This window comes from Pseudorasbora parva, chromosome 2 (assembly GCF_024679245.1).
Source record: "Pseudorasbora parva isolate DD20220531a chromosome 2, ASM2467924v1, whole genome shotgun sequence".
NCBI lineage: Eukaryota > Metazoa > Chordata > Actinopteri > Cypriniformes > Gobionidae > Pseudorasbora > Pseudorasbora parva.
This window is the reverse complement of record NC_090173.1, coordinates 43,803,580-43,831,328: the sequence shown is the minus strand read 5'-3', so window position 1 is coordinate 43,831,328 and position 27,749 is coordinate 43,803,580. Positions and strand designations below refer to the sequence as shown.

Sequence of the window (27,749 nt, the reverse complement as noted above, 5' to 3'; positions counted from 1 at the left end):
GCTTTTACTTTTTTATGCTTTTACTCAAGTAAGATTCTGGGCGGATAGCCTACTTTTACTTTTAATTGAGGAAAATGTTCACCCAGTAAGCCTACTTGTAGGGTAGACTTACTTTTACTTGAGTAACATTTTTGAGTAGTTTTACACCTCTTGGACTTTATTTTACAGTCCTTGTTTATGTTAGCCTACATGTTTATGCATAATTACATGCAACTAACCCTAAACCAAATATATTAAGAAGTCTACATGCTGTTAATTATTATTAGCCAGTAATGAAATATAATTACAATGATAGTAGGCTAATTTCTATTTTTATTAAGTGTAGTGTGAGGTAGGCCTATGTTTACGGGCAGAAACAAACAATCAAAAAAAATAAAGAGATTTTCAAACCCCAAAAAAAGAGCAGAAAAAAAGCTTGATTTCATAAATTCAATTTTATTTTCATTCTCATTAAGGCGAATACAGTGTCGCGTCGGAGATGAATGCAGCGTCGAAAGCTGCGTCGAGTTTAGCGGTACTTCTCGGCCAGAGCCAGGCTGACCTGAGCGAGGAACTTATCCACAGAAACATGAACCTCAGGAGTGAAGTCCTCAGGAAACATCAGCGCGAGAGACACCAGGAGATTGTGATTGATGATCTGGACAAAATAAAACCCCAAAAATGTTTATACAGACGGTGTTTAATTTACATGGGAAATTAAATAAGACCCTCAGACGAATGCTTTCAGCAAAACGAACCTTGAAGTTAGCGGGGTCCACGCGAAGCATGAAGGCATGGAGCTCGCTGAGGGTGAGCAGACCGCCCTTGAGATCATCCATCAACTCGACAGCTTTAAGCACCCCGCCCACAACTGTCAGTCCATGTTTCTTCACCTGAGGTGAGCCAGGGCTCAGGTCTGCCCAGTGGGCGAAATACGTCTTCGTTTGAGGGTAAACGAACAGAGTCCTGAAATAATTCAAAAAGATTAGATAGGCTACAATAGCAGCGTACGCTATAAATGCACATTTATGCATAAACATTACACATTACCTGGACAGAGTCTCGTTGCCAATGTCTTCAGCCTTGGGGGCAACTTTAGTAAAGAAGGTCTTGACCGCCAATTTGTCCTTTGCAGAGAGACTCATGGTTACTCTATTAGCTGTGCACAGGCTGACAGAAAAACTCAACCAACCTCTGGTTCTTGGCAGGGCTTTTTAAAGCAGAGAAGGGCATTGTTTTTGAACGTATTTTTGACTCCACCTCCCAAGCAGACCAAATCTTGATCAGCAAGATCCAGTTGTTTTAGTGTGAATCAACTTTTTTAAGTTTTTATTATCCAAAGCCTATAAAACAACTAAATAGCAGTGCATTTTTTTTTAGCCCAACAAGGGCTTCATAAACAGGGGCACTGTTTGATTATAGCCGACTTAAACTAAACTATTGTTTAAAATGGTATTACATTAAATTAATTTAGCTTAAGAAAGTTTTTTTTACCCACTTTAGCACATCTTTATACATAGCCTAATTTCAAAATTATATTGTCTTTGAAATATGATATACCAACAAGCATTTAGGATAAACTTTAATGTAGGCTACTTTAAAAAAAAAAATTGTCATTGAAATTAATAATTTTTCATAGGCCTATATGTGATTATTAGGCCTATATTTGTAACGATATTTCATTTGAAATATATTAACTTCAAATGGAATGTCAAATACCAGACTATACTTCAAATTTACATTTAAGCTTCTTTAAAGACGTTCTGTAAAGCATGACAAACGATTATTAAAAATGGATGCATTGATCAGGTAATATATTTTAAACCATGTGTTAAAACATTGTCTGATGAGAATGATAGATACTTAGTGCCATAGTGTTACATTTTTTAAAACGTATAGACATTCTAAAAAAACGCTCGTTTTAAAATAAAAAGTTTGTATGTGCTGTCGTCTTTACATTGTAGTGTCGAAACAAAGAACACCTACAACCATTTATTTTACTCTGGTTAAAGATTGTTGAGTAGCCTATAATCACATTTCATAGTCAATATTAACTCGGTAGTTATAGTCAATTGATTCGGTTTTATATAGTCAATATAAACATTCAAAGGTGTTAAAACAACTGGGCCCATGAAACGCTTTCAAAGTGTTGAAATAAACTCGTGTTTTGTATTTTGAAAACTTTTTAAGAAATAGTGTGTTTAAGAAATGGTGTCTTTGTAGGCCTTTTAGTATCATTAAGTACAATTATTTAAGTTTAATTACGCACACTTCTTTTCACACTTTCTTTCTTCTATATTTAGGCTACCGGAAGATATAGGCTAATAAAGTGTTTGAAACATTTTCATAAAATAAAGAAATAGTTAAGACATTCTCTATGTTTAAGCTTTTTTTTTTTTTTTTGAGTCACTATATGGGCACTTTTTGGAGTGCTGGCACCTAGCCAATAAATTATGTATTTCTAGAATGGCGCATTGATTTGTGTTCATAATATTGACATTTGATTAAAGACTTATCAGAATGTCTGTGAGTGATAAAACCATTTAATATGACCAAAATACCATTGCTGTAGAGAGAGGGTGAGGTTGGATTACAAGTCTTATCTTCTGGAAACATACTAACATATTATCAGTAGGTACGGCAGGGGGTCCACCCAAAGTTGGCACTGATCTCGATTACGACGAATTTCTTCAGGCAGACTTACTCCTGGGTTTTGCTGAAGCAGGTTACAAATATAGGCTACTTCTGAGAAAGCAAGATGTTTCATGATGAATGTGTAACTCCTGGAGCATGTGCTGAAGGTGTGCAAAAGACAGATTAGGCTATATGATGGAGAGACCCGGCAACAAAATGATAGGCCTACTTTGGATCATCTGTAAAATGCACTGCATAGGTTACATTATGGTCAATATATCGTTATTGTATGAATGTTGAACATAAATATTTATTTTTAATACATAAATGCAATAAAAGCGGAGTAACCTATAACAGAGGTGCAGGAAACTCAACTTCTATATAATTTTCATTAGCCTATACACAAAAATTTAATTCTAGAAAGCCGCCAATTAGAAACAATTAGGCCTATAATAGTACACAAATTATTTATTTTTTAAACAGTTTGATTTACCTAATGGAAACGCTTTACCAAAACCCCACTGGAAACATAACAGCTAATAGGCCTACCTAGGTCATTGTCGTCGAAGGATAATTAATAATAGCCTAATAAAAAATACAAATAAAGCAAATATGGTATAAACTGCTCAATAAAAGTGGATTTGCTTGGACTTGAACAATGCTTTAGAAAATCATTTAATTTTTCACTGGATAATAGGCCTATATACGCAACATGGTTGGGAATATTGTAGGCTATGTTGTTTTCTATTGGTAACCTATGGTTTCCGTTACTAAAGTATTTCTATTTATTATTTACTTAACAGTTCGATGTTGGTAGTCTAAACACAGTGAGAAGAAAATACTGTTCGACTAGGCTATATGTTTACGCAACGTCTAGCCTACACTTTTAAAACACATTTTTAGTAGGCTATTCTGCAATTCGAAAATATTTGAATAAATAAATCCGTCGACGACAATGACCCCCATAGTTTGTTCCATTCTGTACAAAGGTCAATCAAATTGTGTTAAATGGATGTGCAGGTGCCAGAACATAATAAAAAAGTTTCCATGTTAATAAGATGTTACTTCCGATAATAATTTAAAAAAAAAAAAAAAAAAAAAAAAACATCTATTGTTGACATAGACAGAACATGGGTGCAGATGAGAGCCGTTTTCACCATCGATGTATTATTGCGCCCTCTGGCGTGCAATAAAAGAAAGTCACTTTTCTATTTTAAAGTTACTGCATTGTCCAGTAGCTCCATAACCTCAAATAAATAAATACATGTGACCACTCCAAGCGACACACGTCCTTCTATCCAAATTTATTTTTTCCAAAAAAAAAAAAAAAAAAATAGGGAAACAAACAAACACATTTAAATGGGAGCACTTTACATAAAGGTACGTGGTCGGCAAATGTGCCAAACGATATACAAAGCTGTGAACAGATATTACAAAATTTGAAGATATTGCAAGAGTGTTAAATAATACAAAAGTGTATAAAACTAATTAGGTACTAGTAATAAGAAAGCACGTGTGGGTAAACCAAAAGGTTCAATCTACCTCTCAAATGAAACCAGACTCTTTCATTTAAAATATTAAAATCCAAACAACTTGTGTGGTTAAAAAGCTTTAAAAAAAATTCTATAGTCTTTGTACTAAAACTTTGGAGATGATATATATTATTTTCATTTTGGAAAACATCTTACATTCGTTGTAGACAATACCAAGCCTTCCCCCCCACATTCTGGACCCTATAAGAATCAGCGACGTGCCAGTACCAATATGTGCACAACATCTGGTCTTATCCACTAAAAAAAAACTTACGTACCTTCATATTTCCTTCACTGGCTATGTATCATTGAAACTGGGCATTTGCAAGAAAACAGAAGAAAACAAAAAATGATTAGCTCTGCAACATTATTTTATATCTATATTGTTTTTGGAGAGCCCTTTAATAAACCTTCAATACATTTTTTTTACATTAACAAAATGACAAAAACATGCAGTCCTCCACAAATCAGAGTAAACAAGGAACAATCTCAAAAGACCTTTATACTGCATCGGCTGTCAACTAAATCAAGGGTGGTCATGAGAACGGGTACTGTACGGTCGCCATGATTTTGCCATGCAAGGAATGTTCCTTGATCCTGGAACAACATTCCTGTTCAAAAACAAAGTCCTAACCTTAACCCTGCCCATAAGTTATCCCTAAAATCAGAAGGAGATGATAGGTGAATAGCAATGATGTAGAAGCACCCAATCCTAATTGTAAGCCTTAAACTTGAAATTTCTCACTTAAATCTATCTGATTGTTTGATTGGAATGTTCTTCCTCAGTCAATAAACACGCTGATTCAGGAACATGTTGCACTTGGTGAAATCACGCTCATCTAATGGGTGATGTACAGTCGACATGATTTTGGTAAGACAGACAAGTTCCTGGATCAAAATATTTAGTTGATCCTGAATCAACATTCCTGTCCAAAAACATAGTCCTAACCCTATGGGAAATGCTAGGTGAATAACACTGATGTAGTATCCCTTGTTGTAAGCCTAAACTTGACATTAAAGGTGCAGTGTGTAAATTTTAGCGGCATTCAGTGGTGAGGTTGCAAACTGCTCACCTCTCCCTTTCAAAGCACACAGAGAAGCTACAGTGGCCTAGCCTAAAAATCTAGACGTACCCTTGCGGCAGCAAATCTAATTTGCACCAGTGTCATCCAGCAACTCTCCATAGACTTGCGAGCTGAAAAAAAAAAAAACTCTGGTCAGGCCAATCACATCATGTATACAGTCAGGGGGCGGTCTTAACATAATGATGGCAGATTGCGTGCTACTTGTAAACAAAGAAGCTGGCTTTGGTAGACATGGAGTTAAGCTTTCTTTGAGAAAAGAACACACATGTTCAGAGTTTTGCGGATCAGATACGGCTAAAGTTTAATTATCAACTAGCTCCGCTTCAAGTTGCTCTGGTTGGTTGTAGCTCTATCCAATTGAGTGCAGAGGGAATATGAAAGACAACCGTTTATCCTGCCCCTCGGATTGAGCCCTGTCAATGGTGAGTTTCCAGACCAAACATCTTGGTGTGGGTCTGGCTTGTCAGGCTAACGGTGGCCGACAAAGGACAAAGATGTTGTTGTCTGAGAGAAGTTTGTCCGTTTAGGGCTACTGTAGAAACATGACGGCACAAAATGGAGACTTCACTGTAAGGGGACCCGCGGTGTATGTAGATACAATTGGCTCATTCTAGTGTAATAAAAACATAAAAGCTCATTATATAAGGTTTTTGTACACCACTGAAAACATAGTTATGTATATTATATTGCATTTCTGTCAATAGACCCTCATAAATACTACACACTGCACCTTTAACTGTAAACCCTATCCCTCAAATCTGAATCTGATTGGAACCTGTACAGCCAGACAATATATAGTAAAACAGGATGACATTTCACTATGTGAATTCATTCAGTAAAAAATGCTAAAATATCACACGTGTATTACCTGTAAAAGATAGTATTACAAATCTCCAAGAGAAGTGAGTGGAGTATTTAGTTTCTCGTTGTAGGGTAAGACAACTTCACTGTATAATCAAATATTGAAAATCACCATGTAAAAGCTATCAAACATTGTCCTGAAAACAGCTGGTGTGGAAACTCAGAATGTGTTTTTCGCAATTACTGAGAATAGTCAAAAATGTAAAAGGACACTTGGATCAAGATAAACTTTTTTAAAGTTGTTTGCACAATGCTCTTATAAATGTAATCAGTTACTGTATGACTGGATGATTGTTAAATGTGGCTGGGTGGTTAAAAGTAAATGCACTTATATAATTTGACTGTATATGGTAACACTTGTTTCATGTCAACAAACAGACAGCTAGATAAATGATATTGCTCTTACACGCTCGTTGTTATTCTTTTTTAAGTGAGCTCTTTTCTGCTTATGACGGAAACTGCTACAAAAGGAACAGAAATCAACAGATAAGGGCCGAAGGCGTCAAGTGCTAGTTTTCATTTTTAAGAGTGCACAATTTTTATATATATATAAAAGTTGCACATGCTAAATTGTGGGTACACATACTGTACACAAACACACAAAAACTCTCTCTCACACACACAGACAGTGGAATGGATGAGGAACGTTTGCTGGAAGAGGAGACATCTAATTCATGGCATCCATTTACTTCAGTTCAGAGGAGGGAGGAGAAGATCCCAGAATAGGAGACTTTGGTGACACCTGTTGGAAAAGGAAAAACATTGTGACTCAACTCACAGGGCAGGGTTATTTTGAAATTGTTTAACTTTGGCTATAGGTAAAAACAGACCAAGCACACTTACAGGGGAAGGCGGCTTAGCAAAATTGAGGTGCGCATACAGAAGAACAGCAATGTCATTCTGACTGGCCTCCAGTGCGATGGAGAGAGCCGTGCTGCCATCCTGTAAAACAGCAACAGAAAATAAACAGCATTAAGGGTGGAGTGTGTGTGTGATGCTATTTAATGCATTAAGGGGGGAGTGTGTGGGGTCTAATGTTTTTTAATGCATTCTGACTGATTTACACGGTTAAAGAGTTGGGTGATCATGCTAAACATGGCCAAAATATGTGTTGGACGTATGACCAAATACACACCTTCATGATTCGATCAAATTTCAGAAAAGTTTTTTTTCCAAATATGACCCTGTATGATGTCATAAAGGGTGGAATTCCTTGTATGGGCACTACTTCTCCCGGATGAGCGTATGCACACATTAACCCAAGCAAGAGCAGGAGCACGCCCGTCAACGTGCTTCGTTCTGGTTACGAAAGCCGTCGGCAGCGCTGCCATTTTTTTCACCACAAAAATAATGTCACTAGAGAAGGGTGTTTTGGGTTGTAAGGGAAAGATAACCTTGTTCAGCTTCCCAAATAACCCAGCGTTAATGAAACAGTGAATGCAAATTGTTTTTCGAGAGCACCAACACAGATCTGTCAGCGTGTTTGTTTATTCCCGGTCACCAATCGAAACTGCAGGTAGACAGTGAAACAGCATTAAATGTCTGTAATCGGCACGTAAGTGCATATAATGTAAACCATACAAATGTATGAATCCAGATTTATCCAGGGATAATGCCATTATGTAGTGTGTGTGTGTGTGTGTGTGTGTGTGTGTGTGTCTGTGTGTGTGTGTGTGTGTGTGTGACTCTTTAGCTCTGTCTATTGCATGCCTTCATGAGTTCAGCTGTTTTTGGAAAGAATCGGTACAGCGTATCTGTCTTTTATAAATAAGATAAAACTAAAGACTCTTCAGAGATATGAAGGATGCAATACTCTATAGGTACTCAAGATTAACATGAAATTAGTCAAAGTAAAATGTGTGACACAAAGTAAAAGGCATGACAATATTAGTTTATGAATTACCTAAAACTAACTGATGACTAGCAATTTGTCACAGTATATGTTAACATTAAATAAATAAAGTGAAACAGTCTACCCAACTTTTTTAGGTGAAAAGGGGAGAAGGCCAAGTTAATGTTTATAAAATTCCCAGTTATTCGTGTCTCAGAATGTGCATTTCTGCAATCGTTCAGCAAGTCTGAGGGGATAGAGAAGAGGAAGGAGAGGCAAATCCATAGCAGGAGACTTTTGCCTCTTTAATCTACATCAAGTATTTCACTTTCATCGATTAGTGTGTTGAGAACTGTGTGTTGAAACATCACAGAGGAGGCTGACCTCTCTTGGAATATTAACCAGATGAATAAAATGCTATTGCTAAAAATGTACCAACCTTAATAATGGAGAGTAGAGATATTACATATTACTAAGCTACCATTCCAATATCGAAAATTAAGGAAGACCCTATGCCTAAATTGTACATAGGCTACAGCAATCAGCTTTACTAAACGGCATTTGAAAGGACAGAAGGATGGATTTTTGCTACAAGTGATAGGCTAGGTTTTGCTGTTTATGTGTCATTTCACTAAAAGTGACCAAACAAGCCATCTTAAAGCAGTTAAGCAAATAAAAAAAAGCTTTGGAGCAGATGGACTGCATTTAAATGGACTGCATTTATATAGCGCTTTTATCCAAAGCGCTTTACATTTTTGCCTCACATTCACCCATTCATACACCGACGGCGATGTCAGCCATGTAAGGCGCCATCCAGCTCGTCGGGAGCAGCTGGGGTTAGGTGTCTTGCTCATGGACACCTCGACACTTGGTCAAGTGGAACCGGGGATTGAACCACCAACCTTCTGGTTTGTAGACAACCTACATGAACCACTGAGCCACTGCCGCCCCAGTGGAGAGCAGATCTCTAGACCAGATCAGAGCAGATCTCTAGACCACTACAATTTAGTGTGCCTCTTCTATTTTACAATCCTGTGTCACTGATTTAAATATTCTATTATTAAATGCTGAAATTAAGATGAACAAAGATTAATGACTGATTTAGAAGTATACGTCATTGTTAGCGCAGTTACTTCTAATGTTAATGAAATGTAAATTAACAAAAAAAAAAATCTTAAACATAAAAAAAGGAAAGAAGTGTATGTAAGATTGTGGCCAAAACTGGTACTCAATTACTTTCAAATGACTATAGAGCGGCGGTGTATGCCTCTCCCCCTGACTTGAGATTGCCTGATAGGCTGCAGGATCCAGCAGGAACGTTTGAACCTTTAGCTGTGGTAACTAGAGTAGATCTGGCAAATAGATAATTTATTTATTTATTTATTTATTTATTTATTTATTTATTTATTTATTTATTTATTTATGTATTTATGTATTTATTTATTTATTTATTTATTATTAAAAGCAGAGGCCCTGTACTTTCTTTTTATATAATGTATGTTCAGATATTCATACAACAAAATATTATGGTGGTCATGAAATGTTTTGCACTTTGATTTGGCAAAGAAACGTTTTGCAGATATTATTATAATTGTGTGTGTACTTTTATAATATATAGTATGTAAATTCATTGAAAGTGCTTAATTGTTATTTTTTTCTTTCTAAGAAATAAAAAAGGACTTTGCTTGATAGCATACCACCCTTAAGATGCAAAATATGATAGATAAAAGCGGTAATAAAAATGATGGTATTATGCTTGATAAACAAAGAAATAATCACATTATCAGTGAGCGTGGCATCACAGCCTGGTACAGACAGCAGCTGCCTCACAATATCCACGTGACCGTGTTCACAGGCACACATGAGCGCTGTGGAGCCGTCGTCATCACGCAGGTTCACCTGAGCTCCACAGGACAGCAGAGCTTTCACCATGTCCCCTCTGCCATGACTGACCGCCAGCATCAGTGCCGTCTGCCCTGCCTACCACACACACACACACAAGCATCAGTACAATACAGATCACACAGGGTCTGACACATATTGAAGTACACCGATTGACCAGGAGAGGGCGCACCTGGCTGGCTTTGGCATTGACGTCGCCTGTGCGGAGCAGCTGTAGGACGGTTTGAAGGTCACTGTCAGAGTTGAAGGCAGCCAGAGCTGTCAACATGATAGCTGTGTAACCAGCCTTGTTCTGCTTGTCAGCATTACAGAGACCTACAAAACAAGGACAGCTGATAAAGAAGAGGTACAGATATAGCTCAGTCACATGCTAAATAAAAGGTACGGACATATTTTTGGACAGACTACTGTTTAAAAGTTGGGAGTCAGTAAGAATTTCTTTTAAATAAATTAATACTTTTATTCCATCATTTTAAATTGATGATTTCTGAAGAATCGCACGACACTCAATGCTGGAGAAATTATGCTGATAATTCAACTTTACCATGACAGGAATAAATTACATATTAAAATATATCCACATAGTTATTTTAAATTGTAATAATATTTCACAATATTACTGTTTTTATTGTATTTTTGATCAAATAAATGCAGCCTTGATGAGCATGAGAGGCTTCTTTTAAAAAAAAAAAAAAACATTTAAACTATTCATGACATAAATGTTGTCTATAATTAATTTAAAGAAGTGTAAACAACCTTATATATTAAATATGAATAATGAAATATTGCTACTTTTTTTTGTAGTGTATTAAATATTGCACATTGCACTGACTAAAGGATGCAAAGTAAGGGTAATTATTTTAGCTAAAGAAAGTTTTTACACAATTCATTTAATTCAAAGTAAATCAGTTGGGTCAACACAATTTAGCTGGTTTAGGTCAAATTAATTTACTGTAGCCTGTTTATTGTGTTAGCCAAACAATGGCTTTTTTATTATGTGAAAGAATGGTGTCAGTACTGACATTATTATTAATATTACTCATTGAGTGAAGCCAATAATAATCATAAAGCTGCACACAGTCTAAACACAAGCACCACTTTTCAGCACTATGGTATTAACAAAATTCAAAAACATTACAGAAGCTCTTCTAAACGTCCACTATAACTGAACATTAACATGTCTTTCTCTTAACTGAAAAACACATAACATGACACCTAATGTACTATTGCAAAGCATGCTGGGAACTACAGGTTCACCGCCTTGGGAGAGAAAAGACATAATGTGACAAAGCACGTGCGCTACCTTTGAAAGCACGCGTCAGCAGAATTGCTCGGAGATATGAGAAGAGTCACTCACCGGTATCCAGCAGTAGTTTGACTACAGGGAAGTTGGAATGAGAGACAGTGTAGTGCAGAGCTGTGTTTCCATTGCCGTCAGCCATGTTGATGACAAACTCCATTAGCTGCGGGGAAATGGAGGCAAATGTGTCCATGTATGCCTTGACTACTGCAGTGTCGGCAGCCTTATGACAGGACACTCTGAGCCACTCCTGCAGCACGCTGGTGTAGGCCGTCCTCTGTCCACACAAGAGAAGACAGAAACAGACTTCAAAGCTTCCTCTTGTAATAAACAGGTCGTGTTCAATTGGTCAAGTGTGTCATTTCTGTAGCACCAAATGGAAATGGAAATAACTGGATTTTTTTGGATTGTCCATGCACAATTTGCCCTCCAAAATGTCAGAACTGGAATTACAACTGCATGCCAAAATGACTAAACTATTTGCTATGGTATTATGTGTGGTTACTATGGTGTTACAAGACTGTTGTGTTGCTAAAGTGTTGCTAATAGGGATGCCACAATACTCCATATAATATTGAACCTTTCGGTACGGCATTCACGGTTCAATATCCGCTGGTGAATTGCGGTTTTGCATTTAATTAATTATTTCCATTTCTCTCCGTTTGAAATATTTCTCTCAGTTTATTTCGGCTCTTTTTGAGTGTGCCTGTGAGTCTACGTGCTAATATGAGCAAATATCAAATCATATGTACTAAAGTTAGGGTTTTAAAGCCTTGCCGGTTAAACGTTTTGCATTGAGCGCGCACACTAAACGTTTGTCAAACACAACATTACTGGACAGTCTTACTGCAGTACTGTCAAATACACACAAATTTTGCCTAAAGTGAAAGTAAAATCGTGTGTATATGAGACGTGACCAGGTCTTCAATTAACAGCAGCACAGCCTATAGTGAACATGCTGTCCTTAAAGGGACAGTTCACCTCTAAAATTATGTTATTAAAAAAACAAAAAACCTTTAATACAGTAGCGTTTAATCAATGTTGTATATTGAAGACTATGTCGTTTTAATTTTAGCCTACATTCATTAATTTAATTTCATACTTAAATGCTACTGAACATCTCTGAGCTGCCACTGTAAATCTTTATATATATATTTATTTTATATTATACAATACACTAGGAATATGTACAAGGATTTTTAAAGTAAAGTTTTCAGTGAGGGTTTTCAAGTCTTTTAAGTGAAATAAAGAAAGAGTATTGCAATAAAAACATTTTCTCCCTAACCTTTTTCTAACAAATCAAACCGAAAAACCGTGTTTAAAAAACGAGGTATGTATTGAACCGTGGACTAACTGTATTGTTGCATCACTAGTTGCTAAGGTGTTGAGAGTAGTTGAAAGTCATAAGAGCCTAAACCTTTATGATATTCTGATCCGGTATTATATTTTTATGACTGGATTCTGCGCTTCACAACGAGGCCAAATAATTGCATGCATTACTTTCTTTTAAATCTTTTAAAACCACCTTAAATATATTTTGAAGATATGAACTATGGCATCGATCGTTTATAATCTTAAAAACACAACTGATGAACATACCGCAGCTTGTTGGCTAAATGCATTTGGTTCACTGAGGGCCTTCTGCAAGGTGTGGAGAGCTGTCATGAGACTGCCACTCAGTTCCAGCCTGAAAAGAAGGAGAAGATACTTGCCAACTTATATAAATCAACAGTGAATCTCATAATAGCTTGTGTTATTAATTTGTGTCAAACTACCTGCTTGCTTGTGTAATAGTGAGGGTGGTGCTTGTATTTGCTGCTGTATCAGTGGCGGAGGATATGGCTATGTCCTGTTTCGCTGAGGCATCGGTAGATTGTAAATGCGTCGCTCCCTGTTGGCAGGTGAGGTCAGCGGTTTTTGATTGGCTAAAATCTTGCTGAGGTTTGGCACCGGTGGATTGTGACTGAGTGGTTGTCTGTTGAGCAGCGAAGTCTGACACTGCCTGGACATTTGGATCAGTGGCTTTGGACTGCTGCACTGCAATGCTGGTGGATGATAACTGGACAGAGTTTTGTTCAAGAGAAACGGCAGTGCTTTCAGAGGTATGCCCTTGGAAAGCGCATTTGGCCTCTGTGGACTGAACGACACCCGCCGGATGAGCCGTGGTGGTCACTGACGATTGGCTTACACAATGCTGTATGTCTGCCTCCGCTGCTGGTGACTGGGTGACCTGTTGCTGGGTAGCTGCATCCGTATCATGTGATTGGCTGGTGCTTTGCTGTGCTGCAGTGTGATTGGCTGGTTGCTGGGCAGTGCTGTGCGGAGGTGTTTGGGCAGCTGTTGTCTGAGAGATGGGCTGCAGGCTGCAGGAGGTCACCAGAGACGGCTGTGTCACAGATTCTGGCAGTTTCTCTGTAGCCTCGTGGTATTCGCTTGCATCGCTTTCATCTTCTGAACTTTCCGAGCTGCTTTCTTCAGAGGATGTCGACTCATACCTGCAGAGAATAATAGTGCTGTTTTTATACTAGATTGTGGCAAAATACTCACATAAAACCCTCTGATCTTATGAAATGGATCCTAAATAGATCATTTAAACTAGATGTGTAGTCACTGATGGAAACAAAATTGTTGCAAGGCAAAACAATAGATTCTAAGTACTGTGCAAATGACACTTTGTTTTTAGTTTAATCTAAAACTTATAAAGTATGAAGTTTCCAAAAAAAACAACTATAAAGTCAATAGCACATCCACATTAAATTATCCACAAAAAGTCAAATTCTGAGTCTGTATGCTGAAAAAATTATCAATTATTCTTAAAGCATTAGGAAACACGTTTCTTGAGATGTTAATAGATATGTGCAGGCTGCACATCAGTGAAAACAATGATAGCAATCATTGGGACCTATTTTAACGACCTGAGCGAATGGTCTGAAGCACATGGCGCAGGTGCACTTAGGATGTGTCCAAATACACTTTTGGACGTGCGTGTCCCTGTGTGTAATAAGCTGAGCATATGCTCATTTGGCACCCACCTATAGGCACATATTACTAATGCGCCCTTTAATAACACAAAAATACTGCGCTATTGACTTTAGACCAGGTGTTTTGTTTTCAGTTGCCTCAAAATAGCAACTCGCCAACAACGCGTCTGAACACACCACCTTTTTAGACCAGCCTGCCCATGAACGAACAGATGGCCATGGGTGCATTTGCCATTTAAACAACGTGGAACTGGACATGAAAATGATAACTGTTTTGGGCTGAAATTAGCAAAAAAAAAAAAAAACTTGCAAGCTGCCAGGTGTCGTATTGCACCAGGCGTATGATAGTAAGGGCCCATTATGTTTAGTATTAAAGGGAAAGTGTTTTTTTTCAGAGCCATTTCATTCTTCAAAAGTAAAAACCAAATTTAAACCAATGTCACAATATGTGATTTAGAAGAATAGAGAGTTAAGTGCTAATACTGTTCCAAGACAAACATCTGCAACATATCCTATTGTTTATTTAATAAGCCTAAATCTGTATTTACCCTCCATTGACTCCTATGAATTGCAGGTTCTTTTTAGTGGACGGAGAGCCAGGTTCCCCATCAGCCTTTCTCTTCATGATTGACCTCAGTGTGGACTGAGGAGAGGCTGGCCAATACAAACAAGGTTGACAGTTTGAGAATCACTAGTTCAAATACATGGAAGGATGTATGATTCATTTTTATCACCAGTTACTCAAAGCAAACCTGGTTTTGATGGATCGATTTGGATGGCTTCTTCTGCTGGTTGCTGGTAAATCTCTCCCTCATTTAGCCGTTGGCAGACAGCAGCACCCTGGCTGCACTTTGTCTCCATAGCAGTTGCCTGGTTGGTCACTGGAACTGATTTGGACACTTCACTTCTCAAGACCTCCCGCACCTGCTTAGAGCTTATTGCAATGGGAAATTCACGTGGTAATTCTGAGGACAAAACAGAAACAGTCTAAATTAGCACAACTGCTCAAATAATTTAAGGGATTTTAGGGATTATTGTTTGATCTGTGGTCCACAAAAAAAGAAAAAAGGCAGAATATCCATGCTCCTATTTTAAAGCCTAAATTAACATTATCTTTTCCATATCTGAATATACGTAGAAAATATAGATAGCCTCAATATAAGGTAGCAAACAGGAAGACTTTGGTGTGAATAATGACAAGCAACGCTAACATACGGTGTCACTAATATAGGAAATTATTGACCACTTTCATGGTGCTTTATGATGCTTTCTTTGTAATTTCAGTTTCTGTCCCAATTTCCTAAATTGTACAGGAAAGAGCAACAAAATTATTCAGCCTCCTTTCATGTTTCATGAAAGAAATCGATCAGTCAATCGGTTTGGAACATCATGAAGGTCAGTAAATGCTTCTTGTTTACTTTATGTGAATGCATATTTGGATGCCATTTCATACACACCCTCTGCTGCTGATGAGTCTGCATGTCTTCTGTGGGACCCCTCCGGTGGAGGCACAGGCTGAGCGGGAGAACTGCAACTCTGGGCTCTTAGCAGCTTCCCCACACCCACCACTGTGGGCTGCTCCAATGTGTACACTTGGATCCCCACGGTCCTCTGCTGATGAGGTTGCTGGGTAAAACTGACAACAGTGTGCAGGCCGGCACCCGCCTGACCCTGCTGCTCCTGCCAGCCGAGACTAGTGGCTCTCACTGCATGGTCTACCTGAGGGGAAAGAGCCTGCCTCTCTCTCTGAGCCACTTCGACTTGCTGCTGGGCACTCTGTAGCTCTTGCATTGTTTTCCTCAGTTGAACTTCTAAAAGCCCCACCTTAGTCTTGAGGGCTTCAGTTTCAGGCAAAAGCCCTAAGTCCTCCTCACGCACCCCTACTCCCACTTGACGATATCCCCTTTCTTCTGCTTCAGGCCCCACACCAACGGTTCGCACCTCCCGCCTTGCACCCGGACGAGCTCCACCTACAATTACCGTCTCCTCGATTTCACATCCTGAATCCTGGAGGGAGCCCGGAGTAGTAGGTGAAAGACTCCCTGTGGCTCTGTTCGTGGCTCCTGCCCCATTTCCTGCCTCCTCCTCAGGTATGTCGATGTAAAGCTCTCCTCGTGGACGGCTACGACTGAACCCCAGCGTGTGGCCCAGGAACTTCTGGCTCTTTAGTTGCACACTGAGCTGCCTCTTCTCCTCTTGAAGCACGGAGATCTTCACTTGCAGCACCGGGATGGTCTTTACCTGCTCTTCCAGCTCTCTGATCTTTCGCAAGGCCACGGCCATCTGCTCACGTACATGCTGCAGATGGGCAGGCGTTGGTGAGACGGGTGTGGACAAGCCAGAGCTTATTGGTGTATAAGTGCCACCTCCCTGGGCACGATTGAAGCTATGCGCACTGGACAGGGAGCTGTTGGAGCCAGCAACGCTACTGTGCATGCTGCCCAGGTTCGAGAAACGACGGCCATCCTTTTCTTCCTCCAGCTTGCGGCGAGCATCCAGCAAGGTCTTCTCCACACGTGCCGTACTGAAGTTGGGCCGCTGTGAGCTGTGGAAGCCCGGCGCACAGTAAGAGTATGACGAGTGGCGGCTGTCCATGCTGGTGTTGGAGCAGAGTGACTCAGTGGAGGTCCACCAGGAGCCCGTGTAGCCATAGCCCCGTGGAAGTGAGCCGTAACGTGGCCGCCGCTGCACTGGAACTTTCTTAATAGTGTTGCCTTTCTCAATATCATTGACATACTTGAGGAAGTCCAGGTCCAGACGGTAGCCGTAGGGGGTCTCTACTGAGTATGGAGCCTCTTGGTCCTTTCCATGCAAGGAGGGGGGTGCTGGGGGGTTAATCTTCCCTAAAGACAGAGGAAACAACTTTGAACTGCAGGAAATCTTAGTCTAATCTCAAAATCAGACAACAGGAAAAATAATAAACGTTACGGTATGATCAGATCAAGGTTTAACTTTACTAGTTAGCCTCTTAAATACCAATATATAACGTTATATTATGTGCAGTATCTAGCTTAAAAATGGGACCTTACCAGGGAAACTGGAGTCCATATGAAGCACCTGAGCCATGATTGTCATTCACCAGCCAATCTCTCCTGGATACGAAAAAATATTGTAAGTATTTCACATTTAACTAATGATTAAATGATAAAAATCTTTAAAGTCTCCATGAAATTAAAATGGCCATTTTTAATGGAATATTGCAGAATTTATTAGGAATGATTTATCTATGCACATTATTATTTTTTAATTAATGTGCCCTCCTGAACTTGATGATGACATGTTTACCGGTGCAAAAGCGGGACAATAGCCTTTCCTCTACAGCAAGATGTCACTCACATGAGCAATAACATGCATCAATAATACTATCAATTCCTGATGGACAAAATCCCATCCCATCCAACATTTTTTTTTTCAAGAAGTTGTATTACTCTGACATATGTCACAAGAAAACACCCCATAGTGATGAAACATCACAAGAAAAGACCAGTAAAACTTTTGTTTCATGACGACTTTAAATCAGAAATCAAGCAGCTGTGTACAAAAATACTCTGCAGCCCAGCAGGGGACAAGTTCAAGTCAATTCAGTTGCCTTTGTTAGATTCACTAATGTTTATATGTTAGATCGGAAACTGAAATTTTGAAAATACTGTTAAAATTTGACTGAAATATGCACTAATCAGTTGTTCCACAAGGTGCCAACACTGGCCTGGGACGGTACAGTAGAAAATGAAACTAATGAAATGGAACAACAACAAGAAAATACCAAAGACTGCAACAAAAACAAAACATGGCCGGAGTGACGGGCGCATTCGTTTAAAATAATACAAATACACTTTTATCGGTCATAACTTCTTTATCGGTCATAAGAAAAATCGTATGGACACTGGACCAAGTATAGAGTGCATGTGTCACTATTTGACGGGCTACATGCTCAACCTTATGCATATGCAAGCATACATGTAAAAAACTAAGTATACTTTGGGCTTTAGACTATTCAGTTTCTATTTGTTTCTAGTTCTCTTGTTTGGAGGAGAGGGGAAAAAGAGGGGAAAGTTCTCTGGCAGGCGACAACAGGAGAAAGAGCGTCTAGTTACAGCCTTATTAGGAATCTTCTGAATACGCTCTCTGTGATTCTCAGAATTGAGATACTGTAAAAAACACAGACACAGGCACTATTGCTCTGCCTTTCTCTCCCACACTTTTTCCATGATTTTTATCTCGCTTTCTCTCCCTTATTTTTCCTCACTCTGTCAGCTGATGATCAGGAGATAGCAACTGACCTCTGCCGGCTCTTTCTTCTTCCGCTCTATCAGTTGCCTATTTCAAGTTTAGAAAGGAAGTCCGCCTTAAATCAATTAGATAAAATGGAACCGATGCATTACATGTATAGGCCTTTCTTTAACCATTTTTTCACTATTTTTATCTAGTTCTTTATATCTTGTGCTTTCAGACTGCTCTCTTTTTCCACTTAGCATTGCATCTTTCCAGGCTAATGTGCCTTTTTGCCAAAAATTAACTTTCTAGGTCATTAGTTAGTGGGGGTTGTGGTACTGTATGCTTTAGCAATCTTTAGCACTGGCAGTGCCATTGGCTATCTCTGTTCCTAACATAAACAACATTTTAGACCATAAGGTCTTCACCACGGACCACAGAACTGGGCTTCACAGACATCTCAAAGAGCACTGCTGACTACTACAGTCATTTTGGTTCATAATGGGAAATTGCTTCTCCCTTGCTGCCTCACACAAATCCTTCCCCTCTTTCTAATCTCATGACCCGCTCTGTCTGTTTATGTTCTTGCCTGTTTCAGGGGAAAAGTAGGGCATACGGAAACTGACTGAACTGATTTGGTATTTTGTAGACCGTAAGTCGACAAAATGAGCTCTTTTGCCCACTATCCATCCTGTGTGCTTTTGCTCACTTTCTTACAATTGAAATCTCACTCATTTAACAGGCCTATTAACTGTTTCAGCTGTTGTGCCTGTTGTATTTATTTTCTCTTATTCGTATTGAGCTATATCTACCATTCAGGGCTAATATGTTTAAAGCAACTAACATACTAGTTTTCACAGCAGTTTCCCCTGTATAATTTTAAAATGTATCAGCATGTAATATTGTAAAGAATTTCCAAATAAACCATGTATTTTTAGTGAAGTATAGTATCAAAGAGTTGTATGATTGATGAGAAGTTATAATTTTTGAAAAACATGTTCAACCAAAGGGTTGAGTTATATATAAATGGCACCTTTAAGGTTAATGAATATCTCAAAGAGCTGTTTATCGCTGATTTTACTTTAAACCAGTCAATTAAGATTTTATTAAAACATGCAGAGATGCTTAAGTGTTCTGTGTACCTCCGGATAATCCCTGACTCGCAGCATATCATTCATTCCTGAGTCTTTGAATGAATCGGTTAAAGGAGTGATTCAATGACCCATATAAGCTGTGTCCCAATTCAGAGGCTGCATCTTTTGAATGCCACAAAGGTCGGCCCAAGCATTGTTAAAAGGGACGGGCTTGCCTACGGAGGATCCTGTCGTCACTGGCATAATGAATTCTGGGGTAAGCAAGGTCATGAAGAATCCATCTGTTGTATCGCATTTCTAGACTACATTTGAAGGAGCCTCTGAATTGAATGAATTAATGAATGAGTCATTTATATAGCGCTTTCATATGTACTACTGTACACCCAAAGCGCTTTACACTCATGACCAAGATCTCTCCTCAACCACCACCAGTGTGCAGGGTCCACTTGGATGATGCGACGGCAGCCACAGTACAACGGCGCCAGTTCACTCACCACACACCAGCGATAGGTGGAGAGGAGAGAGGGTGATAGAGCCAGTTCAGTGGATGAGGATTATTAGGAGGCCATGACTGGTAAGGGCCAATCGAGGGAATTTGGCCAGGACACCGGGGTTACTCTTTTACGAGAAGTGCCATGGGATTTTTAATGACCACAGAGAGTCAGGACCTCAGTTTAACGTCTCCGAAGCATCCGAAGGACGGTGCTCTTTGACAGTATAGTGTCCCCATCACTATACTGGGGTGTTAGTACCCACACAGACCACAGGGTGAGCACCCCCTGCTGGCCTCACTAACACCTCTACCAGCAGCTACCTGGTTTTCCCAGTTGGTCTCCCATCCAGGTACTGACCAGGCTCAGCCCTGCTTAGCTTCAGTGGGAAACCAATCTTGGGCTACTGGGTGATATGGCTGCTGGCTTTTGAATTGGGTCAGACAGACTGCATCAGCCATGTTTTTTTGGTTTTGTAGTAAAACCATGGTTAATATATCATAATGCATCGCACAGCTTCGCCATACAGATTTTGATAGTCAGTTTAATAAGTGTGCCAGATATGTAGGTAATGGTTAGTTGTGTGTAAAGATGCAAAGTAAATTAAAAGTTATGAGACAAACTAATATTTCATGGCACGCGCAGGTGAATTTATGCCTACAGAGAAGAAAGCTCTGCTTAAGCTCTGCTCTGGGTACAGTTTGTTCCAAGCCATTATTTATTTTGGTTGTTTGACGAGAAAGATGAAAATGCTTTAAAAATCTGCAGAACTGTAGCAGCAAATGACTATTACTCTGTTGCGTGAAATTGAGGAACAACTGATGATGAAAGGATTTTATGTTTAGTTGAACAATCAGTGGAATGAAGTATTTATTTCCCACCGATGTAAAAATGTTATATTCAAGCTATTTAATTATCCATATTGGTTTCATTGTGTTTCATATGTGATAGATATATATGTGATATATATATATATATATATATATATATATATATATATATATATATATATGTGATATATATATATATATATATATATATATATATATATATATATATATACATACATATACACGAGTAATTATGTAAAGAAAAAAACGAGAAAACAAATGATCCAAAGGCACACTGACTTCAAGTCAATAGCATCTTAATTAGTGGGTTTTTCATTCCCCTGCCACAGCCACAGATGAATGGTGAGTACGCTTGTGAAATTGTTAGTGTGTGTGAACACACAAACACAGATTTGTGTGTGTACGTGTGAAAAGTGAATGTCAGTGCTGTGGTAAGTGCTGACAGTGAGTGCTCATGAGCCATAATTAGAGACTCCAGTAAAGGCACACAGCATGACAAACATCCAGCCCTACAGACTTCTCTGTCTCTTTCAATATGTCATAAAATGCTCTCTTCCAACCCGTCTCACACTCTTATTTATCTGCTTTACTATTATATCTCTATTACTATTGTTCATATTTAGAGTTAAGATTTGTAAAATGAAAAATGAGCTACATGTGAGTAAATTTACAGTGCGGCGCTTCGCTCTGAAACACGCTGTGCATACATTTATTTTATTTAGTCGCAGCCTTTGCGATTAATCACGCCTGTTTCACACCGCAAGCGTGAGCAGCGCGTGAGCAGCACTTCAGCGTAACTACACCGTGACTGCAGCTGCAGACACGCGAGAGTATTCACACTGGAAGCGTCGGTGCAGCTCCCACAATGCTAGAGCCTATACCTGTCTGAGTATTACATACTAAACTAAAATAAATTATTATATTTTCAGACTAGCTTACTTTACTTTTTACAATACTTTCACCCAAACTGAATAATTAAAACAAGTTTAAATGGGTAAATCTTCTACAGATGATTTTTATTCTTCGTTTTCTTTAATGACATCCAGTTATTGTAAAAACACACCACACGTGCTTCTTGTGTGCATTTTGAGTGTTTTTTTGTGATATTATATTTATTTTGTCCATCAAAGGTGTGCTTTCACTTTACACCGTGACTGCAGCTGCAGACCGAGAGCCTATACCTGTCGGAGTATTAAATACTAACTAAAGTTTATTATATTTTCTGGCTAGCTTACTTTACTTTTTCTAATACTTTCACCCAAACTGAATAATTAAAACAAGTTTAAATGGGTTAATCTTCAACAGATATTTTTTATTCTTCGTTTTCTTCTCTGACATACTCCAGTTATTGTTCAAATGCACTACACGTGCTTCTTGTGTGCATTTTAAGCATTTTTTTGTGTGAAATCATATTTATTTTGTGCATTAAAAGTGTGCTTTCACTTTAATTAAGCGTCAGGAGCGCGTCAGCAGCGCAGCAAAAATAGGCTCGCTGCAGAAACGCCCGCTTCACGCGACGCTCCTGCTTGACGCTCACGCGCTGCTCCTGCTCCCGCTCCCGGTGTGAATGCACCCAATGATTAACATGGGCGCCAAAAAAAATACGCGCTGCTCACGCGCCGCTCACGCTTGCGGTGTGAAATGGCCGTCACACTTAGCCAATATCACAATTTAAATTGTATTCGATGAATCCTTCAGCTCTATCTAAGATACACATAGCAACATGCATGAACACTTTATAAGTCACATATCACTGCTCTAGCAACCATCCAGAAAACTGGAGCACAACAAAACTTAAAACCATTTAAAACACAATGTCTAAAAGCTGCTGTGTGATAGGGTGTACAATAATCTAAAAACACAGAATTACATTTTTATAAGCTACCGAATATAAAAGCCAGCTTTTAAGGAGACAAAAGTGGATACAGGCAATAATATATGAAGCATCAGCGTGAAAAATGGGTAAATTGTGGGACCCTGACACTCAATATGCCTACATGTGCCACTCAGATTGGTAAAATAATCCCTGGACATGGTTAAAAATAATGAATGTTTTTTTTGTTTTTTTTTTAGCATATGCTTTAACCGATGGCGTTCCCTTCAAGTGGGCGTATTTCTCATTTTATCTTGTAATATGACACGCTGCGCTCTATCTTAATTGCTTGTTTCCACTAGCCTGACAAGCCAGACCCACATCAAGATGAAGTTGTGTCTGAGAACACACTGTTGGCAGGGCTCAATCCGAGGGGCGGGATAAGCAGTTATCTTTTAAAGTCCCTCTGCATGGAATAGGATAGCGCTACAACCAACCAGAGCAGCAAAGAATGTGAAGCGGAGCAAGTTGATAGATTAAACTTTTACCGTATGCGGTCGGCAAAACTTCCTTTTTTTTAAGGAAGTGTATGTACGATTGTGGCCAACTATCACTATCACTATCAAATTACTGTAGAGCGGTGTATGCCGCTCCCCCTCCCCCTGACTCGAGGTTGCCAGATAGGCTGCAGGATCCAGCAGGAATGTTTGTACTGCAGCTGTGGTAACTAGAGCAGAGTTGGCAACCCTGATGCTGAAACACTACTGACTTTGTGATTGGTAGATCGGTGGAGGGTGGAGCTTAAGGCCAAAACACAACATCAGTTGAGGGCTGCAACAACAAGTTTTAAATGACACCCTTAATGACTATCCTGGCCGGACTACTGTTGTCAGTGATACAAGAATTTGAAATTAACATGATTTCTTAATGTCTAGTGACATATCAGGGTCATTTTATGATTAATTAAAAAACATTTTACATACAGTTCCTTTAAGAATGACATCAGTGCCGTTCTTTGTTCTTTTCTCAAAGAAAAGCTTAACTTCAGGTCTTCCAGAATCGCGGCCAAAGATGATTCGAAAAGCAGCTTCTTTGTTTTCAAGCAGCTCGCAGAACCGTCACAACTCTGCCGTCATCATGTTAAGCCCGTCCACCAACTGAAGTTTTGGTTTTCCAGCTCTCAAACCAAAGCAGATTTGCTAGAGGCCCTGGATGCAAATTAGATTTGCTGCCGCTAGGCTATATTTTCACTTTTGTGTCCTTAAACTCGCTCGTTTTTTTGTGTCAATAACTTGTAAAAACTCTGTTCTGGCTCTATGATCTAGTTTGCTGTATACCCTGTCACAGCAGCTTTTAGGTATTGTTCTGTTTTTTGCTATAAGTCAGAAATGAGAAGAAGGCAGCTTCACACAATACAAAGTCAGTGGAGAGGGTTGGACTCTTGTCATTTCAGCGCTGTGCCTTATGCTCCCAAACAATCCTCTTTCTCCAGCCCACCACAATCACCCTCTCCTTCTGAAGAACAGGGCTGCACCGGCTACTACTGCGGAGAGGCATGCGTGCATGTATGGCGGTGACCTTCCTCCCTCTTTGTCTGCTCATGAACAGTGTCTCATTGAGATGACGGTGAACAGAGCACAGTGTGCCCCCCTCCCCAACGGCGCCCTGCCATTTCTCAGTGGCATGCTGATCTCTACCCTCCTCTAGAAGGAATGTGTTGCCCTAAACCCATGCCCCCTTCTCCATACCTCTCTCCCAACTTCCCTCGCTTTACATTCCAGAGCAGCGGAAGTTGACATCTCCTGCCACCAGGGTCTCCCCCACCCACCGCCACATTATGAAGATTAGCAATCAAGGGAAAGAGGATGGAGGGAAATCTTACATCAGCCTACATTTTGGTGGATATTAGGAGTGATTTTACCATGTTCGCTGAGTCGGGGAAAACTGAATTCCTCTAAGCTTGTTTCATATTATGAAAACATGTCAAGGAGAATGTCTGGTCATTAGTTTCACTCAAGCGAGCATTCTGTGGAACGGATAAACATTAAGGGGCGTTTGGTTTTGATGCTTCAAAGGTCCCTTTATCACTGTGTGAATTTCAAGTTCCGTTCGCAACAAGCTGCTTAATTATTCTTGGCTATGACGTGGAATTTGGGATCCTTATCTACAAACCAGGACTAAATTGACTCCTTAAACTCAAGGGAGTAATTTGTATCTTGTCTAAAGACAGCAGTTAGAGTTAAATAACTCACTGTAGAAATCTGCAATTTTTAGTCCCGCTCCCGCTAAAATTAAGATTTATTTATTCTCGTTCACAATTTTTGCATTTTGTCCTGATCCCGCCCGCACCATACCACAGGTAGAGAGCTATGGTGATTTTTCAATACCTGTCTGTATGATTCTGTCTTTCTTTTTCGATTTCAATAAAAGACAGAACATCTCTGATCTCACTTGTTGCATTTGTCGGAGCAGGCAAAAGGAAGGTGCTTTACCTCGTTCTCGCATAAAACCGAAAACAAGAATGCAGGACCTCTAACTCACTGTGCTGCAATGATGGTCTCTCTTCCCCGACCTCCTCGCTCTCCTCTTTCGATTCCTGTGACTCTCTTATGGGTGCCACCAAAAACCTGAAGAAAAAAAAATGCTTTATTTAAAGAACGGCTCAAATCGTGACTAACATTGGCAGATTCTTTGCATGATTCTGGTCACACCCTTCGTTTTAGACGCTCAATATCATCTCAAGCACTAGACAAGCCACTCCTCACGACTGTCGATCCAAAAAAAACTCCTCTGTCAGAGACTAATTTGTCTTGGCTCTGTATCATCATTGCTTACCACCACAACACACCCTTCATCTTCCTCAACCACAACAACATGTTACTTGGCATACCGTCCTGAGCCTGGGAAAGCTCTGCGCTGTGAGCAATGTTTTTTAGTTCGAGTTCTACTGAGTCAAACCCAGAGAGACGGACACACCCCTGCCGGACACCAGACGGCACCCAGAAACATTCCAGAACGTCGTGGACCTTCACAAACACTCCTACACTTCAAATACTTCATCAACAGCAGGGCACAATGACTTTATTTAATATACATGACTGGAAAATTATCCTCAAAATCTCATCCAGACATTACATTTCTGGTCATAGAAGCCATTATGTCAAGTGTCAAGTGCAAGTTCTTCAATAGCTCAACATCCAAAATGCATGTCTGCAGTCTTAGTGAATTGATATGTTTTTACAGAGTAACAATGTAAAAGCGGGAACATTAGGTTACATTGTTCCAACACTTTTGTCATGCCAGTATCTAGAGGGAGAAAGAAACAGAGCTTTACACAGAAGTGACAGCCAAATCACAAAGAGCCATTCATTCAGCCTCAAACTCCACAGCTGGTTCTAATATAGAGCTGGGAGGAGCATGGAGAAGAGAGAGATTGCCTTTAAAACACACGTAATGCTTCTCATTTGCCCACTGCTGAGAAAGTCTCATTCTTTCTGGAAAACAAAACTGACTGTAATCATAAACTGGTTAAACTAGGTCCTGTTTTTGGATATTCTCACTACTGGTTTACGAGTAAATATGTAATGAATTTATGGAAATATGTATTTGATTTGACCACAAAAAACAAAAACAAAAAATATATAAATAAAAATAAATAAATACAGAGTTAATAAAGTTAAGATTAAAAATCGAATTTAAATCTGAAATAAACAAAAGTTATAGGATAAAAAATTGTAAAGCAAAGAAACAAAAATGTAAACCTTATATGTGCCCTTTTTGATCATAGAGTGCAGATTATTGCTAAAGTGAAAGGAAAAATATTATAATAGTTTAAGTTTACTGTAAATAAATGTTCTCTGCTAAACTTTTGATGTATGTTTTTATATAAGATATATATTTTACAATGTATGTATTTTTATTTATTTGTACTCTAAGATTAAATTCTAAGATAAAATGAAAGCCATATGTCTAACCAAGTTGTGTTCCAAATTTTAAGTTGATATCACAAAAAATGAAAGCTGCACTATGCAATTTAGGACGCCTATTCAAAACAAAGGCTTCACCTCACAGCCAGCGAAAAAAAGAATCGGGATAGGACTTATGTTAATGGATGCGGTTATTAATGTTACTGTAGTATGAAGCAGAGCAGGACCGAGTGTTGTGGAGCTGAGCGAGGCCGCTGGAGCGATTGTTGAGCAACACATGCCTCATGAGCAGCGGGACTTTTATTATGACTGAACGGGACACAATGTTAAGGGTACCATTTCCGCTTTTCCGGTCATGATTATGAGGTAACGCAGCTCTGTTTATCATATTAGATAGATTTAAGAGTTTAAAATGATGTTATGACGTTACTCTGTACGTTCGCTCAGCGGCTGCTGTGACACTTGTTCACACTGCTAAGAGTAAAGCGTTTCTGCCAAACAAAACCGGAAACCGAGGGGAACGCAGATATGACTCAATTGAAAGGTGACTCCCTCAGACTCCTTGGTTAAATAGCAATTTTCTCACAGTTTACAAATAGTTGGAAACATTTGGGATATTGTAAGAACTTAACTGAACAAAATATATAAACACTGGCACGGTGGTTTTTTGATATTTTAATAAAATATTTAGTACAAAAATACTACATAGTGCACCTTTAAATTCCTAATGGATTTTGTTTAGGCGCTGTAACAAGAATTCCATTTAATGTTTTTAATGCATTCTCCTGAAACAAATGAATACATTTCTGTCACATTTTCGCTTCTATTGCAAAGCAATAGCCATATAAAACCTTGAGTCTGTTATTATTGAATTTAATTGATTGTTTTGTCAAGATTATAATTTTTTTATTTTGATAATAAAATAGTTAAAATCACCATAAAATCTAAACTGTTTTTTTTCTTATAGTATGAATGTTAGTCTTGTCATCTATAAGATTGTGTGTTTCAAAACATTTTCATCCGATATTCTGTCCAATTAAATGCTCTCTAGAATCTAGTCCCGCCCCCTGTACCATAAATAGACGCTGAAGCTGTAGCTGAAATCAGTCACTTGTTCACATGTTACTATACGTGCGAATGGCACATAATGAACTATATAGGTGATAGGGAACAATTCAGACCGTGTAAATATGCTTTCCATTGGGGTGAATGAAGTCTGATTTTACATTTGTGTCACGCGAACTGCTGCAGTGCCCA

General features: G+C 39.0%; 2 protein-coding genes across 5 annotated transcripts in view; both read right to left on the bottom strand.

The window, feature by feature from the left end:
* Positions 1-472: 472 nt before the first annotated feature.
* Positions 473-3,752, bottom strand: LOC137044695 (hemoglobin embryonic subunit alpha-like). Its single transcript, XM_067420937.1, has 4 exons — positions 2,602-3,752; positions 1,030-1,189; positions 738-945; positions 473-637 (listed from the first exon to the last, which is right to left on the bottom strand). Exons 1-4 carry the CDS (start codon positions 2,744-2,746, stop codon positions 509-511), a joined length of 642 nt encoding a protein of 213 aa, XP_067277038.1. The 5' UTR covers positions 2,747-3,752; the 3' UTR covers positions 473-508.
* Positions 3,753-3,902: 150 nt separating this feature from the next.
* Positions 3,903-27,749, bottom strand: part of kank2 (KN motif and ankyrin repeat domains 2) — a 30,918-nt gene continuing 7,071 nt past the window's right edge. The window contains exons 1-14 of one of the 4 annotated variants that reach the window (XM_067420915.1): positions 25,278-25,297; positions 25,108-25,193; positions 17,135-17,197; positions 15,563-16,948; positions 14,858-15,070; positions 14,654-14,759; positions 12,900-13,619; positions 12,724-12,811; positions 11,182-11,401; positions 9,997-10,139; positions 9,702-9,902; positions 6,935-7,033; positions 6,781-6,833; positions 3,903-4,459 (exon numbers count right to left, since the gene is read on the bottom strand). In XM_067420915.1, coding sequence (XP_067277016.1) covers positions 4,444-4,459; positions 6,781-6,833; positions 6,935-7,033; positions 9,702-9,902; positions 9,997-10,139; positions 11,182-11,401; positions 12,724-12,811; positions 12,900-13,619; positions 14,654-14,759; positions 14,858-15,070; positions 15,563-16,948; positions 17,135-17,180 — 3,291 coding nt within the window. In that variant the 5' untranslated portion in view covers positions 17,181-17,197; positions 25,108-25,193; positions 25,278-25,297 and the 3' untranslated portion in view covers positions 3,903-4,443. Of the gene's footprint in view, positions 6,834-6,934; positions 7,034-9,701; positions 9,903-9,996; positions 10,140-11,181; positions 11,402-12,723; positions 12,812-12,899; positions 13,620-14,653; positions 14,760-14,857; positions 15,071-15,562; positions 16,949-17,134; positions 17,198-25,107; positions 25,194-25,277; positions 25,298-27,749 lie in introns of those variants that run through there. The other 3 variants (XM_067420906.1, XM_067420927.1, XM_067420921.1) reach the window with 3 other exon arrangements.